This window comes from Protopterus annectens, chromosome 11.part0 (genome assembly GCF_019279795.1).
Source record: "Protopterus annectens isolate FY-2018-M chromosome 11.part0, PAN1.0, whole genome shotgun sequence".
In the NCBI taxonomy this organism is placed as follows: Eukaryota; Metazoa; Chordata; order Ceratodontiformes; family Protopteridae; genus Protopterus; species Protopterus annectens.
In genome coordinates this window covers 525,119,222-525,133,888 of record NC_056745.1, presented here as the reverse complement: position 1 = coordinate 525,133,888, position 14,667 = coordinate 525,119,222, and the positions used below count along the sequence as shown (strand labels likewise).

The 14,667-nt window shown below is 42.3% G+C and overlaps 1 protein-coding gene across 2 annotated transcripts in view; it reads right to left on the bottom strand.

Moving 5' to 3' along the window:
- Positions 1-10,907, bottom strand: part of OTUD6B (OTU deubiquitinase 6B) — a 1,944,790-nt gene extending 1,933,883 nt beyond the window's left edge. For both annotated transcript variants that reach the window (XM_044088034.1, XM_044088035.1), the window contains exon 1: positions 10,752-10,907. In XM_044088034.1, coding sequence (XP_043943969.1) covers positions 10,752-10,809 — 58 coding nt within the window. In that variant the 5' untranslated portion in view covers positions 10,810-10,907. The remainder of the gene's footprint in view (positions 1-10,751) is intronic.
- Positions 10,908-14,667: the final 3,760 nt, after the last annotated feature.

Sequence of the window (14,667 nt, the reverse complement as noted above, 5' to 3'; positions counted from 1 at the left end):
AGACATCGGCCATAAAAGTGATGTAGGCACACGCCATCCTCAAAACATCTGTACTGCCAGATTCCAACATACCGTTTGACTCTGAGTCTTTTGTGATTCTTCAAAACTCAGGTAAGTCTACCACTGGGGATATTTTTTAATTTTTGCTACTCTCCTTGGTTAGGGTTCATATCATCCAAGAGGGGCAAGTGTCAATGTGGATGACAAATTCCACACAAGGATAGCCACCTCCAGTGCCTGTTCTGCCTAGGCCCAGACCACAACCACAAAAGCTGTTCTATTTGTCAGGCATTTATCCCAAAGACTTAAAGGAGTAGATTATCCTCCCTAGTTATCTACCTTGAGAATCAGTGCTTAAAGCTGCTAGAAAAAAGTGCTATGGAGGGATCCTTGGGGTCCGAAGCCGAGTTGATTTTGAAACAGAAGGCCTAAAAGCAAAGGCCTGAACCATCTGCTGCACCTCTGGATACTGACATCTCTCTTGAGGTGGAGGACAGCCTGGAGACATGCATGGTTCACAGCTCAGATCTGCAGGCTGAGCCTGATGTCCAGGCCACCACACTGGATCTGAGCAATAGCACATCCGCAGAGGCTGAGCAGGCATCTGTGTCAGATGTCCAAGGGGAACCATGGCTCATGATTATGGAAGACCCTAAGGAGATTGCACAGATCTTTGTTAGGGAAGGGGTAGATTACAACTAGATCAAAGGTAGGCCTACTTTGAGCCCTCCTACCCTACATAAAGCAGATCTGCATGGAAAAGAAATAAGCATCTGTCTCCACCAAAAGATCCTGTTAGCAATTGGCAGCAATTGACTCACAGCCTTTTCAATACCCTTATATCACTTAGGCCAGGATTTATAGCCCTCCCCAGTACTGTTTCTCCATTTAAAAGAACTAGGGAAGAGGATACATCTGAGTAAGAGGTATATTCAGGAGATGAATCCCTGTCTCACTCTTCCCCGATCCCCCTGGATTATACATCCCCAGATGAGGAATCAAATGATACAGACTCACCAATGGAAGACCTGTCCTTTGGAGAGACCCTAGCTAAGATGAGAGACCACTTTAAATGGGATAACACCCAAGTATCTGAAGTACTGTGATATATTACAGGTGAAATCACTTAGCCATCAGCTATCCCTCCTGTCTTGCCTGCCTTTCTCAGTGCTTTTGCCTCAGCTTTACAGGCACCAGCTTCCCAGCCACCTGCCCCCAAAAAGCCAGACTGCTTCTACAAGGTCCCAGAGGACTACAAGTTTCTCTTCAGATGTCCTTGTGCAGACCCTTCTGTAATTTTTATGGCTTCTGACAAGCCATCAAAATTGCTGCCCTCCCCTACCCACTTACCATCTGATAAGGATAGCAAGATCCTAGATAGACTAAGCAAAAAAGGATACACTTCCGCCACTCTAGCATTCAGGGCCATAAATTACCAAACACATATGACCAAATTTGCTTTAGAACTTATGATCCAACTTTCACAGGTGATTGCAAGCTTACCTGACTCAGAAAATAAAGCCTTGGCTACTTCTTTGTTTGGTGTGTCTTTTCAAGTAGCACATCATTCAGTAAATTGCAGCTATGATGCTGCAGGGACTTCTGGCAGAGCAGCTGCCTCTGGATCAGTAAGAAGATTTTCTTGAATAAGACTTCAGCCCTTACCTGAGGACATAAAAGCCAAAATGTATGGATACTCCTCTGGACAATTCTGCCTTGTTTAGACCTGCAGCTGCTAACCTGTTCAAATAACTGAAGGAAAAGGGTAAGGAACTGCAGGAATTGAAACATATTTTAGTTTCCCCAGTACCCAAGTTCCAAAGAAATTACCCTGCAAAGCCTGTATTTGTGCTTAGACATTCCTATCACACACAACCTGGAATAAAAAAGAGTGACATTAGGCCACAACAGCCTACGGCACCACTGGTAACTCCACCACCTAAGCAGCCCTTTCCAAACAAGCTATCCTGTCTTTGACTGCTTTCCCCTTCCCACCCACATCCCAATTTCTCAGTGGTTTCCCCTATCCCTGCAGTCCTAGGAAAGTATAACCCAGGATGCCTGGGTCCTCTCAGTTGTTCAAATAGGGTACTTTGTTGTGTGGCATCAACTATCCTCCTTCAGGGGCATCCCTCAACCTCCCAGGGAAAAACTTGCCTTTTTCCCAAAGGTTCTGTTAGAATTATTGAACCAAAGAACCATCCAGAGCGCCCCCAAAAGCCAAATAGGCAAATAATTCTACTCCAGATTGTTCCTAGTGTCAAGGAATGATGGTTCCTGGAGACCCATCCTCAACCTGTCCCATCTCAATACCTTCCTAAAAGTACCCACTTTCTGTATGCTGAACATCCAGACTATCTTCTCACTCATTCTGCCTCAAGCCTTCATTATTACCCTGGATGTCAAAGATGCATATCTGTACATTCCCATCTATTCCACCAACAGGAAGTTTTTATGCTTCTCTGTTTCATCATGGCATTTTCAGTTATGTGCCTTGCCCTTTGGGCTTTCTACTGCACCAAGGGTCTTCACCAAATGCCTTGGTCCCATGATTGCCCACTGCAAACTCCAGGGAATATACATCTTTCTGTATCTGAACAACTTTCTTCTTCTAGCTGCCTCCGCAGAGGAGCTGGAATAAAATACTGTCTTTACAATCAATCTTCTGCAAAATCAGGGTTCACCATAAACTTAAAAAAAAATAGTTCTCACCCCTTCACAGGATCTAAGTTTCCTGGGGTGCAGGATACAAACAGATCTTATGAGGGACTCTCTTCCCCCACAAAGGGTATAGGACCTCATCCTTTACTTCTAAAAGACTCTACTGCTTTACCATATTACAGCCAGGGAGTTCCTAAGGGTCTTGAGCCTCATGACATCCACCATATCCATGATCCCCTTAGCCAAACTCCACATGAGAAAATGGTAATGGTATCTAAAATCAGTTTGGATGCAACACTGTTACCCCTTAGAATTCTCCATTCCCCTCATCCCCTGTCTGAAGAAGGAACTTCAGTGGTGAATACATCAAATGCCACTCAATCCAGGACTACCCTTACAACTTCCTGCTGCTCACCAAAAGATCTGCACAGAAGTCTCAGATGTAGGTTGGGGAGCAACCTTCGGCCACCTGAAGTACAAGGTATCTGGTCTCCCTCTCATTTGAAGGAAGACATCAATGTAGGGGCGATGAGGGCACTGCTATTGGCTGTGCAGACATTCCACCCTTATTCCAACCAGGACCTCTGAAGCTGTTCACAGACAGTATGACAATCCTCTAGTATGTGAACAAACGGGGGAACAAGTCCTATCTGTTAATGCAGACTGGCTCTTCAGGCTTGGGAACTTGCAGTAAAATTCCAGGTAAACCTTCAGGCAGTGTGCATCCTATCCTCTCAAACTTGTATGGCAGATTACCTGAGCAGGTCCCAAACACCATCCCATCAATGGATGCTTCAAAGGAATGTGTTTATAGACATTGTCCACCAATGGGACACTCCTCAAACAGACCTTTTTGCCTCCCCCATGAACAGACAACTTCCACAATTTTGTGCCAGAGAGCCCCCTACTCTGGTCCGAAAAGTGGACACCCTTTCTTCCTCTTGGAAGGGGAAGTTTTTATATGCACCCCCCCCCCTTCCCTTCATACCAAAAGTCCTGTCCAAAATTCAGCAGGACAAGACAAACATCTTGCTGGTGACTCCCTTTTGGCAAAGACAGTACTGGTTCCTCTCCTCTTGCATTTAGCCAGGGGCAATCAACACAAATTACCTCACACAAGGCAAAGGGACTCATCCATCCCCACTTGCTTAGTCTTCAGTTGATCTTGTGGGTGATAGGGTACTAATCCCTTTCAGACACCTATTCTCTGAGGATGTGCTCACAGTCCTGCAGGAGGCCTGGAAACAAAATACCAGAAAATCTTACTCAGCAAAATGGAATAGATTTTCAATCTGGGGTCTGAAATGAAATCAGGACCCATTAACAGTGGAAATTCCCCTGGTTTTAACTTATTTGTGTGAATTGCTCAGTGCTGATGTGGCTTACTGTTCAGTAAAATCTCATGTCAGCCATATTTACTGTCTGCTTCTATCTCCCCTTTTAGCTAGCAGATTTGAGGCAAAACAATTTTTTAATGGTGTCCTACACATTAGGCATTCCAGGAAACCTGTTCAGCCTCCCTGGGACCTCAACTTTTTTTGGAAAAGCTGACTTTCCCACCCTTTGTGCCAGCTTCCTCCGCTTCTCTTCAGTACTATTACTGGAAAACTGTGTTACTCTTAGCCTTAACTTCAGCCAGACATGTGTTTGAGCTGCAGACCATTATGGTATCTCTACACTTTCTGGTCTTCCACAAAGACAGGGTCTCCCTGCACACAAACCCCTCATTTATGTCTAAGGTAGTCAATGACCAATCCCTAAATCAGTCGATACACTTGCCTTCCTTTTTCCCTTCTCCCCAGAACTCTAATGAGAGAGTCCTCATTATTATAGATGCCAACAGGCAACTTAGATTTTATTTGGATAAGACCAAGGCTGTTAGAAAGTCAGATCAGCTTTTTGTTTCTTATCACACCAGTGCTCTAGGGCAGGCTTTGTTCAAGCAGACTATTTCCTCCTGAATTTCCAGGACTGATTCCTTCTGCTACACTCGCCATGGTAAGACTCTTCATTCTCATGTTAAGGCTCATTCCACCAGGGCTGTAGCCTCATCTGGGACCTTTTTTCAAGAGATTGGACACTAATTCAATTCTTGAAGCAGCTACATGGACCTCAGTCCATACCTTCACCAGACACTATAAATTAGATGTAATTTCTAAATCTAGAGCAGGGTTTGCCAGAGCCATACTGCAGGGCTTCCTGGAAAGCTCCTCAGCTACTCCTTCCTGTCTTACTTCATGAGCTTTGGTATTCTTCCTCATGTTATGAATACTGCAACAGATGAATAGAAGGACATAGAATAGTTGTGTAAACTCTTACCATAATGATAGATGCCCTTCTCTTCTCTGCTGCAGTATTCCTACACATCCCTTCTTCTCCCTGGCCTTGTTTCTTCTTGGATGATTCTTATCATACTTCCTTAAGCTGGCATTCATCCTGGGGCAGTCAGTTCTGAGGATGGTGCATGCGCACCTCACTTTTACGGCCGACATCTGATCATAGCCTATGTGCGATGTACCACCCATCCTACAGTAGTGAAGTCTTTTGTATACTGGCTGACATCAGGTCTCCCACAACAGAGAAGTCCCTCATATTATGAATACTGTAGCAGAGAAGATAGATAAGGATATCTATTGTTAAAGTAAGATTTTGCACAATTATTCTATCAGCTTCTGCCTTACAGAAGACATGGATTGATGATACCTTACAGATAACAAACCACTGCATTTGCAATTTTTGTCTGAAGACATCAGTCAGGTGGGTATAACTCAAGTGTTATGATTTTTTTTTTATGGTAAGTATACTTACTCTAAACTGCACCTTCCTCCCCAGAATACTGTAAAGACACAATTAGTATGAAATCACAGTAATTGTATTTATTTATGTTTTTAACTGGTAGGTAAACTGCCCTCCGCCCCTTTTATTTATTTATTTATTTATTTATATATTTATTTATTTAACATTTGTTTCTTGGGAAAGTCCAACTGGGTATGAGCCCATTTTCAGGGGAGGCCCAGAGAGAAAAGCTCCACAGTACACATTAAACAGAATTAAAAAATTGAACAATGGTTACAAATATTAAGACAATAGCAAAGTAGTACAGTATGTGAATACAGTAAAAGAAAATAAGCAAAATATAAGGCAAGTGATAAAGTTGACCATACATTATATACACGATAGACGAGAGTTCCTAATATGCATGTTACATGCAATGTATCCATGAAAAATATATAACAGAATAAGTAATAGGTTGTATAGTGAATTTCAGTCATAAATTCTGGAATAGATAAAGGTTAGTGTAAGCATATAAAGAAAGGACATTAGAATGTTAAGGAATTAAAGACAGGCGAGGCTAGAAAGTAGGTAAAGCAGGAAGGGAAGTAGGATATATCAAGAGAAAGTCTATTGAGTGGGGAAGAAGGGAATAGAAAAGACTACGAAGATGGCAAGGAGTATGGGCAGATCCAATTATTGGTTAGATGTTCTTTCAGCCTAGAAGTGAAGGAATAGTAGTGGGGTATAAGTCTGATTGCTTCTGGAATGCTATTCCATGATTTGGTAACACAGTGAGAGTACAGACTAACCCTGTTAGATCTTTGAGGTTTGTAAATAGATATTAGATAGTTGTGAGAGGAGCGTAGGTCACGAGATGGAATATAGTGTTGAAGTAGTGATGATGTAGCTTGTGAAAATGAGTTGCACAGAATTTTGTGAGTTAATCTTGGTTGATTATAGGTGAGAAGTTGGGGTAGTTCGAGCCAGTTTAAGTCTTGAGAGCAGTGCAATGGTGAGAGTAGTGAGCCTGCCCTGTGGCAGATTTAGCTATTTTATTATAACATTGACTGAGTTTTGCTTTGAGGAAAGAGTGAAGATTGGTTAGGATAGGTGAAGCATGTAGAAGGGAGAGTAAGAGATAGGTGGTGGCAAGAGTTACTCTTGTGGAGTTAGAGATAAATTTCTTAGCCCTATACATCATGCCCAAGTTTTGATTAGTTTTTTTATGATGTTGCTGATATGTAGTCAAACTTAACCTAATTTTTTTAAACTGTCTCAATTTCACAGGGGGATTTTGTGTTCTGTTTGTTTAACATTGTTTTGAGAAATGTAATACTTTTTATGAGGACTGTTTGCTGCTTGTGCTTACAAGTGACAACTTGCCTTTCAATTGACTTTTGCAGGAATAGCTTACTGATCATCATGCTTCTTCCCCAGATATGCTGTGAATACTTGGCCCATTCCTATTGGTCCTTCTCCAAATGTAGCTAAAAAGAAAATAACAGTTAAAACAGGAGTCCTTGCCTATAGTGCAGGCTTATCATTGCCTCAGCTGAGGTGGGGGGGGGGGGTAACACTGCAGTGGCCACTACTGTTTTCTCAGACTGCTCACTTATTTTCTTGAATCCCTCTCTTGTAGCCTAGTTGACCCCTGTGGATTGGGGGTTAGGTATGTCCTCTGTGGCTGTTCTAGTGTCCACCTGTGGCATAGGAGAACCAGCCATTTTAGGTACATGAGGTATCTTGAGAGGGTCTTCTCGGGGTACCAGGATAAAAAGACCTCTTGCTCAGGATGATTTGCTTTCCCCTAGCCATTCTCCCCTTAGAGAAGTACTTGTGAAAAAGAAAGAAAAATTAATCACATGGAAGGGAGATAGATTCTGTGGCTAAAAATTATGTTGTTACCTTGGCTAGGAGTTTATTGCAAGCAGTTAATTCTGAGTGCCATATGCCTCCTCCTAAATCTTGTACTGCTTCTTCTAAGGATGAAGAAGTTTCTTTCTGAAGATTCAGACTTGGACTGAGAACAGGGTTATGTCACCTGAGGATTCTATAGGCCAAGACTCTGATTCTTCAGATAGTGAGCCTGACGTTGTGTAGATGGATGCTTTCTCTTTTGCTGAGACCATTTCCAGACCAAGGAATGTATTTTCTTGGGATCAAATGAATGTTCCTCCTGACCTGGTTCATCATATTGATTACTGCTGCAGTAGCCTTAGTTATCTGAGTTATATGGTGCCAAGGATATAATAGCCAGGCAGCACCAAAGAATCAGGACATATTCTGTGTGCCCAAACTGTCAGGCAACTTGAGCTGAGCTGACTAAAAGAAAAGTTTGGGTGCAAAGACCTTCAGAGCCTTACTGAAACCTAAACATACTCTTCTCTCTGGCTTTTGAAGATTGATGGTTGGCTTGTGCTTTCCTTTGCTGGCATATAAGTTCCCTTTGGGGAAAAATGCCATTTTCTTATTTTTGTTAATGTTTTATTACTTTCCTCTTTAGGAAAATTATTTAAAGCTAGATGTGTTGTGTTTTAATAGACCATCTTGAGACTGTGATGCACTTTTAAATGGAGCACTCTTTTTTTCTGTCATTTTAAAAGTGGTAACTAAAAACACTTTTTCTGTGGAGAAATTGTCTTTGTTTTACTTTGTGGGGTTGGCATACTGTTTTAAAGTGCTTTATACTGTTTTTTTGTCAAAAAGTACTTTTTGTGGCCTGGTAGTGTATACTGGCAATTGCTGCTTGTCTTCCCCAGGAAGAAGGCACCATTTTTGGCTTGACTGTGGAACAGACTACTGGTCCCATAGTCAGTTCTTCTTCAAATCACAAAAGGAGAGTCACTCTTGCTGGTCCTGGAAGAAAAAAAGTGAAGGTTTCTCTGTTGTGTCAGAATATTGTGTCCATTCTAGGGGAAGCTGTGGCTGTCATTGGTAACACCGTTGGCCCAATTTTTCCTGTAAAAATAAAAACAGAAAACTAAGTATGTATGATAGGAGTAGATTACTAGGTCTGGCTAAGGCTTTAATTCAGGCTGTTGATCTATCTTGTAAAGTAGTTTCTGGCAGAAGAAAGAGGGATTCCTCTTTTCCTGAAGAGATTCAAGATTATGAATCTCAAGAGGAAGATGTGGAGACAGAAGTTTTTTCCTCAGATTTCTGATTCAAACTCAGAGGAGAGCTCAGTTTCTGTTTCTTTCTATGGGTGTTTATCTTTCTCTGAGATTATTACTAGAATGTGATAGTGGGAGAACACCGAGGTTTCTCAGTCCCTCAAAAGGTATTCCAAGTTGTTATAGAAGGATTTTCTCGAACCTACACCCATTCCTGCTGTTTGATCCATGGAAACTCTTAAGATTTTTCAGCCCTCTTTTTCCTAACAGATCTTGTTACCTCCTCCAACCACTGACTCCCCTTTTTCTTCCAGAAAGTCTGAATCTTCATTTTTGTATTTGGCAACAGATTGTTTCAGGCAAATTGGTTCTGAAAGTCATTCATCAAAGTTGCAGATGGCAGTGAGTGGAAATTCCTCCTATCCAGGGGGTCATTCCTCATCCTTGAGATCAGTCTCTTTTGTTTCCACCAGTTCTTCATCATATACTGTCCCAAAGATTGATATAACTAGTTCCTACCTCTCGGGTGGGGGAGGGTTTTTATTCAAGGACATTCCTAGTGCCAAGGAAAGAACATGCTTAGAGTCCACTTCTGGATCTTTATTTCATAAACCTTTTTATGATAGTGCCCATATTCAAAATTATGTCACTTCACAACCTGCTACTTTTCTTCCTCTTTCAAATTTGAGAGGCTAGACCACATTATCAGTTCTCTGCCTTACCTGTTGGCCTATCTATTGCACCAAGAATGTTCACAAAGTGCCTAGCTCCAGCTATGGCTATAGCTCATTACAGCTTACAAGCTATCTACATTTTTCCATATTTAAAGAGTTGGTTATCTTTGCAGATTCTTTATCAAAGTGTTGGGAGTCTCTGTCTTGGTTAAGAGATCTTTATCTAGATCTGTTTCTAAGGTTTTCTATTCAGAGTCCCATCACTGAGAGGGAATACCTTGAGATTTTGGGTCTTATTTCATCTATAATTCTCATTATACCCCTGGCAAGACTCCCCATAAGAAAGATACAGTGATATCTGAAATCTCTTTGGTCCCAGCATCAACACCTTTTGTCTTTTCAAATCCCTGTGCTGAAGTTTGTCAGAAGAGAAATTTTTGGTGAAGACAACAGATAAATCCAGGTTTATCCTTCTCCCTACCTGCTCCAGTGCCATCAGCCACCACAGATGTTTCTGACTTTGCTAGGGGAGCAGTTTCAGGTGGGATAAAAGTGCACATGTTGTGGGACACCAAGGATAGATGCAAGCACAAAAATATCAAGGATATGCCTGCTTTGATCAAGGCCTCAAATCATTGAACAATTTCTGTTCACAGGTATGTCTTTAAGTCGTTACAGACAATACCACAGTCATGTGGTACATCAGCAAGCTAGGGAGACCTTTGTTGTACCACCTTTGCAAACTAGCCATGTTAACTTGGGATATAGTTTCACAGCACAATATCACTCTACAGTCATCCTACATTCAATCACAGTAGAATTTTGTGGCAGACAAGCTGAGCAGATCCAGGGCAGACTCTCACAAATGGAAACTAAATTGAGGGTCTTCCAAGATTTGATCCATCTGTGGGAGAGTTTCTCAATTAGACCTCTTTGCCTCCTCTCTGAACAATCAACTGGCAAGATTCCCTTCCAGGACTCTATGCAAGAAATCCTGGAAGACAGATGCCTTTTCTTTTCCTAGGACATTAATGTTCCTATATGCTTTCCTACCCTTTCCACAAATATCCATGGTACTTCTGAAGATTCAGAAGTAAACTGCCAAGATCATTGTGGTGATTCCCTTCTTGCCCAGGCATTTGTGGTTCTCCCTTGTTTTAGATATGGCCAGGGGCAATTACCACAAGCTTCCTCACAGACTGGATCTACTCACACAAAAACAGGAGTGTTTGAAACACCTCAATATCAATCAACTTCAGATGACTGCCTAGAAAACAAGATTTTAATTCATTGTAGGCACCTCGAACCAAGAAAAGTGTAAGCACTCCAAAAAACTGTTAATCCAATGAAAAGTGCCAGAGCACGCTGGTTTACGGTTCAGAAAGTTTATTCCACAACAATTAAAATCCACTCAAGGTACTCAGCTCAACAAAATAATGTGTTAACGCTCTTAACATCAACACTTCCAATATGCGTTTTCGTCCTTACACATAGGACTTCATCAGACAATATACTTCCATTGAAACACCTTGTAGTTCTTTCTTTTCTTTACGGTGGTTTTTCATTAATTCCTCTTCAGTCTCCATTTTACCTCATGCAAATACCTCAAGATTCAACCAACTTAATATGCTCTCTTCAGCAATAAGCAAACACACGACAAATGGGGGGAAACACAGGTAAGGTTAAAAAATGTACAGAATACAACCACTTGTAGGCACCTGTTTACTGAGGACATGCAGCAGGTACTTTTGGAGGCAAGAAATACTACTACTAGAAAATCCTATATTAGCAAATGGAAAAGGTTTTCTAGTTGGTGCCAGCAACATAACCAGCAGCCATTCATGTCCAGTTGTTCTCTGGTTCTACACTAATTGTGTCAGTTACTATCTTATGGCCTTTCTTATTCCTCTTTTAAGTTCATCAGACCTATCACTGAGTACAATGTCCCCTTTGGTATGTACCTAGACAGGCATATCAAAAAACTGAAATGTCCACAGAGGTTCCTCACTAAAAGAATATAGGGCATAGGTAACATGTCCTTTGCAGACTGGTTCAAGGCCCTATATGTGTATTCTATCTCCTACAGGCTGTTGAGAGGAGATCTATGCCTGGCATACAAAGGCATTGTCAGACCTCACTCTGATGGATCTCCTGCATATCTGCAAAATAAACAGCACCAGAATTACTCATTCTAAATACTTAAACCTTGCCTCTCTCTCTTAAAACCTGTCTGCCTCGTGGTTTTGGCATCTTTTCAGGCTTGCTAGTTGTTGCTGAAGCACCTACCAAGGGGAGAAAATGCTGAGAGAAGAAAAGGAGCCACTTTTGTGATTTTTAAGTATTTTCTTCTGATTTTTTGTTAAGTTTTACTGCTTTGCCGCCTACTTTTTGGCATTTTCCGGCTTGCTAAAGTTTATATCTGTAACAGTAACAGTACTTGGAACACATCTGGAGCCTGTTTACTGCATTTCCTGTGTTGCACTTAATTTAAAATCGTTTTTTTTTTCTCTAAAAACTGCATTTTACCTGGTTTTGGCCTAGCACTCAAGTGTGGGGTCATTTATTGCACTGTTGTGATTTTTTGCTGCTTGTGTATCTGTGCTACCTTTAATCTACACCAAAAAGAAAAAAATCTTGCTTTTTTCCTCCTTTCTGAAAGTTAAGAAACTTCAGTTACAGATTTGCTGTTCTGAACTGTTTGGAAGTTTCTAGAAGGCCAGTGCTTGCTTGGGCTAAAGGGAAGTCTCTGTGTTCACCAGTGGGAGTGGTTAACACTGAACAGCCTACCTGTCCCTGGAGGAGTGGTTACTACCTAAAAGCTATAGTTTTATTGGCCATTTTGGGTCAATTCTAAACTCCTTGATCTCTCTCTCTCGTAAAACCCTACAACTCTCTTTTTGCGTGGTTTTGCGCACTGAGCAGCGTCGGGCAGCGCCGCCTAAACATGTTTAAACTATTCCAGGCTCCACAAAGTCTGCTCTTCACTTCTTCCCTTAGAACTGTTCAAACTCTCAAAGTAATCACTCTATTCTCTTTCTAAAGCCCTGCACTTGATCAGTGCTTATAAGGAAACACTAACTAAAGCACTACACCCTCCTTGACTTCTCATAAGTATTAGGCTCCCGATTGGTCCTTCATGATCAAGTGAAAAATCAGTTCCCTTCCCTAATCTGATCAGTAAAAAAACAGTTCCCTATACTAATCTGGTATGTCCAAGGGTCAGTTTCAGGGTTACTCTCCAGTCCAGCTGGTGAATCTGGGAATTTTGAGGCAATGTTACAATTGCCTTATGTACACAGACAACTCTCTCCTTCTTCCAACAAACTCTAATACATGTAAGAGCTGCAGTTACACAGCCAAACTGGAGGCAGAGCTCTCTCAATCCAAGACTGGCACAGTCAGTCAGGAGGAAAAGGTAATCACCCACACCACAAATCCAGTCTCACACAGAACTATTGCATCTGCATACCCAACACATAAACACACAAAAGCATACTCGGAGGCTCTAAATAAAAATCTGCCTAAACAGCAAAGACCTCCTAAGCAGATATCCAAGCAACAGCCACCCCTCAACAATACCCACAAATCACATATCTCACAAAATCAGTGTGCCTCACAGTCACAGCCCTTAAGGCCAAACAACACACCAAATACACTTGTTATAGGGGACTCTATTTTCCGGCACACTGACGTCCTGCTCACCAGACTGAACAAGGAAAAGGTCACTGTAAGCTGCCTGTCAGGTGCCAGGATCCACCACATAATGCAAGCACTCAGGTCACCCCAAAGCAAGTACGAGTATGACTCCATCATTGTCCCTGCTGGTGTGAATGACCTGAGACGTACCTCCCTGGACTACATGAAAAGAGACATAGAGGAGCTCTCTGACCATGTAGCCCAGGCTGGTATGACCCTGACCTTGAGTAGCATCTTGCCCTCACCAAGAATGATGCCACAGTATAAAGACAAAATCAGTTTCAACAATTGGCTAAAGTATTGGTGTCATTCAAAGGGGATCCAGTGTTTGTCAGCCTGGGATGACATGCTCGACAAGCCACGTTGCTTCGCTAGGGACGACTTGCACCTGTCACCCTTAGGCTTTCGTATACTGGCCAAGGCTCTTGCCACCCCCATAGTGCCTTTTTTAGGCAAGGCTCAAAGGACAAACCCACCTACATAGACAACCCAAGGATAAAAAAACTAAAGGTAATGCTACTCAATGCCAGAAGTCTAAACCTCAAGATGCACGCACTCAAGGCTCTCCTCAGTATGGAGAAAATCGATGTTTGTGCAGTAACAGAAACCTGGTTCAAGGCTCCTGAGAGCACCCCAGCACTACCAGGTTATAACTCATACCATGCGTTTCGGCCCCAAAATTCAGACCAAAGCACAAAAGGAGGGGGAGTATCTATATTCATCAAAGATACCTAAACCTCCAGGTTAGTGGCACTGCACGAAGCATCGGAAACCATCCATGTGCAACTAACAGTGGGCAAAACTGCCTTTCAGTTTGTAGCCTGCTACAGAACACCCTCCCTATTACGGGAACCCCACTTGGCATTCCTGAGAACACTGGAGAATATGAAGGTCTCTCCAAACACTATGTTATTGGGTGACTTCAACTACCCAAACATTGACTGGGAAAACTACTCAAGCCCAAACACCCTCACCCAGCGGTTCCTTGAATTTATAAACTCTAACGCAATGGAACAACTGGTCACCACTCGCACAAGAGGGAACAACATAATGGACCTGGTCATCACCAACATGGGGGCTCTATGTTCCACACCAGAGGTAAACCCCTCATTGCTAAGATCATACCATAAACAAATTTCCCTGGACATCCATATCCCGTCCCCACCCCCAGCCAAGGAAATCACTGTAAAGAATTTCTCAAAGGCCAGCTTTGCATTGCTCATGACTGAGGTGGAATCCTTCAAAGCCCCTGGGCCAGAGGATAATACAGCCCAATCCGCAGAATCCTTTACAAATGCATTCTATGAGCACCTGCAGGAATGCATGGATCGTGCTATCCCAAATAAAACCAAGACTCACTCCTCCAAAAACAGGAGACCGGTCTGGTTGATCCCGGCCATAAATAAGCTATACAACAGAAGGAGGAAGCTACTACATGACAGAGCAAAATCCCAAAAAGGGAAGGCATCTCTGATCAGTATTAGCAAGAAACTGCGATCCCTCATAAAATCATCAAAGGCCAGTTTCAAAAGAAAAATTGCCCTAGACACTAAAGATAATCACAAGGCCTTCTTTAGTTATGTCAGGAACATGGGCGGAAACTCCCAGATATTCTCTTAATTGTTGCATAATGGTACAAAATATACTGAACCTACAGACATAGCCAACATCCTAGCAGACAGATTCAGCGCAGACTTCTCCCCCCCCCAAAGGAGCAAATGCCTATCCCAACTGAATGTAACCTCCCT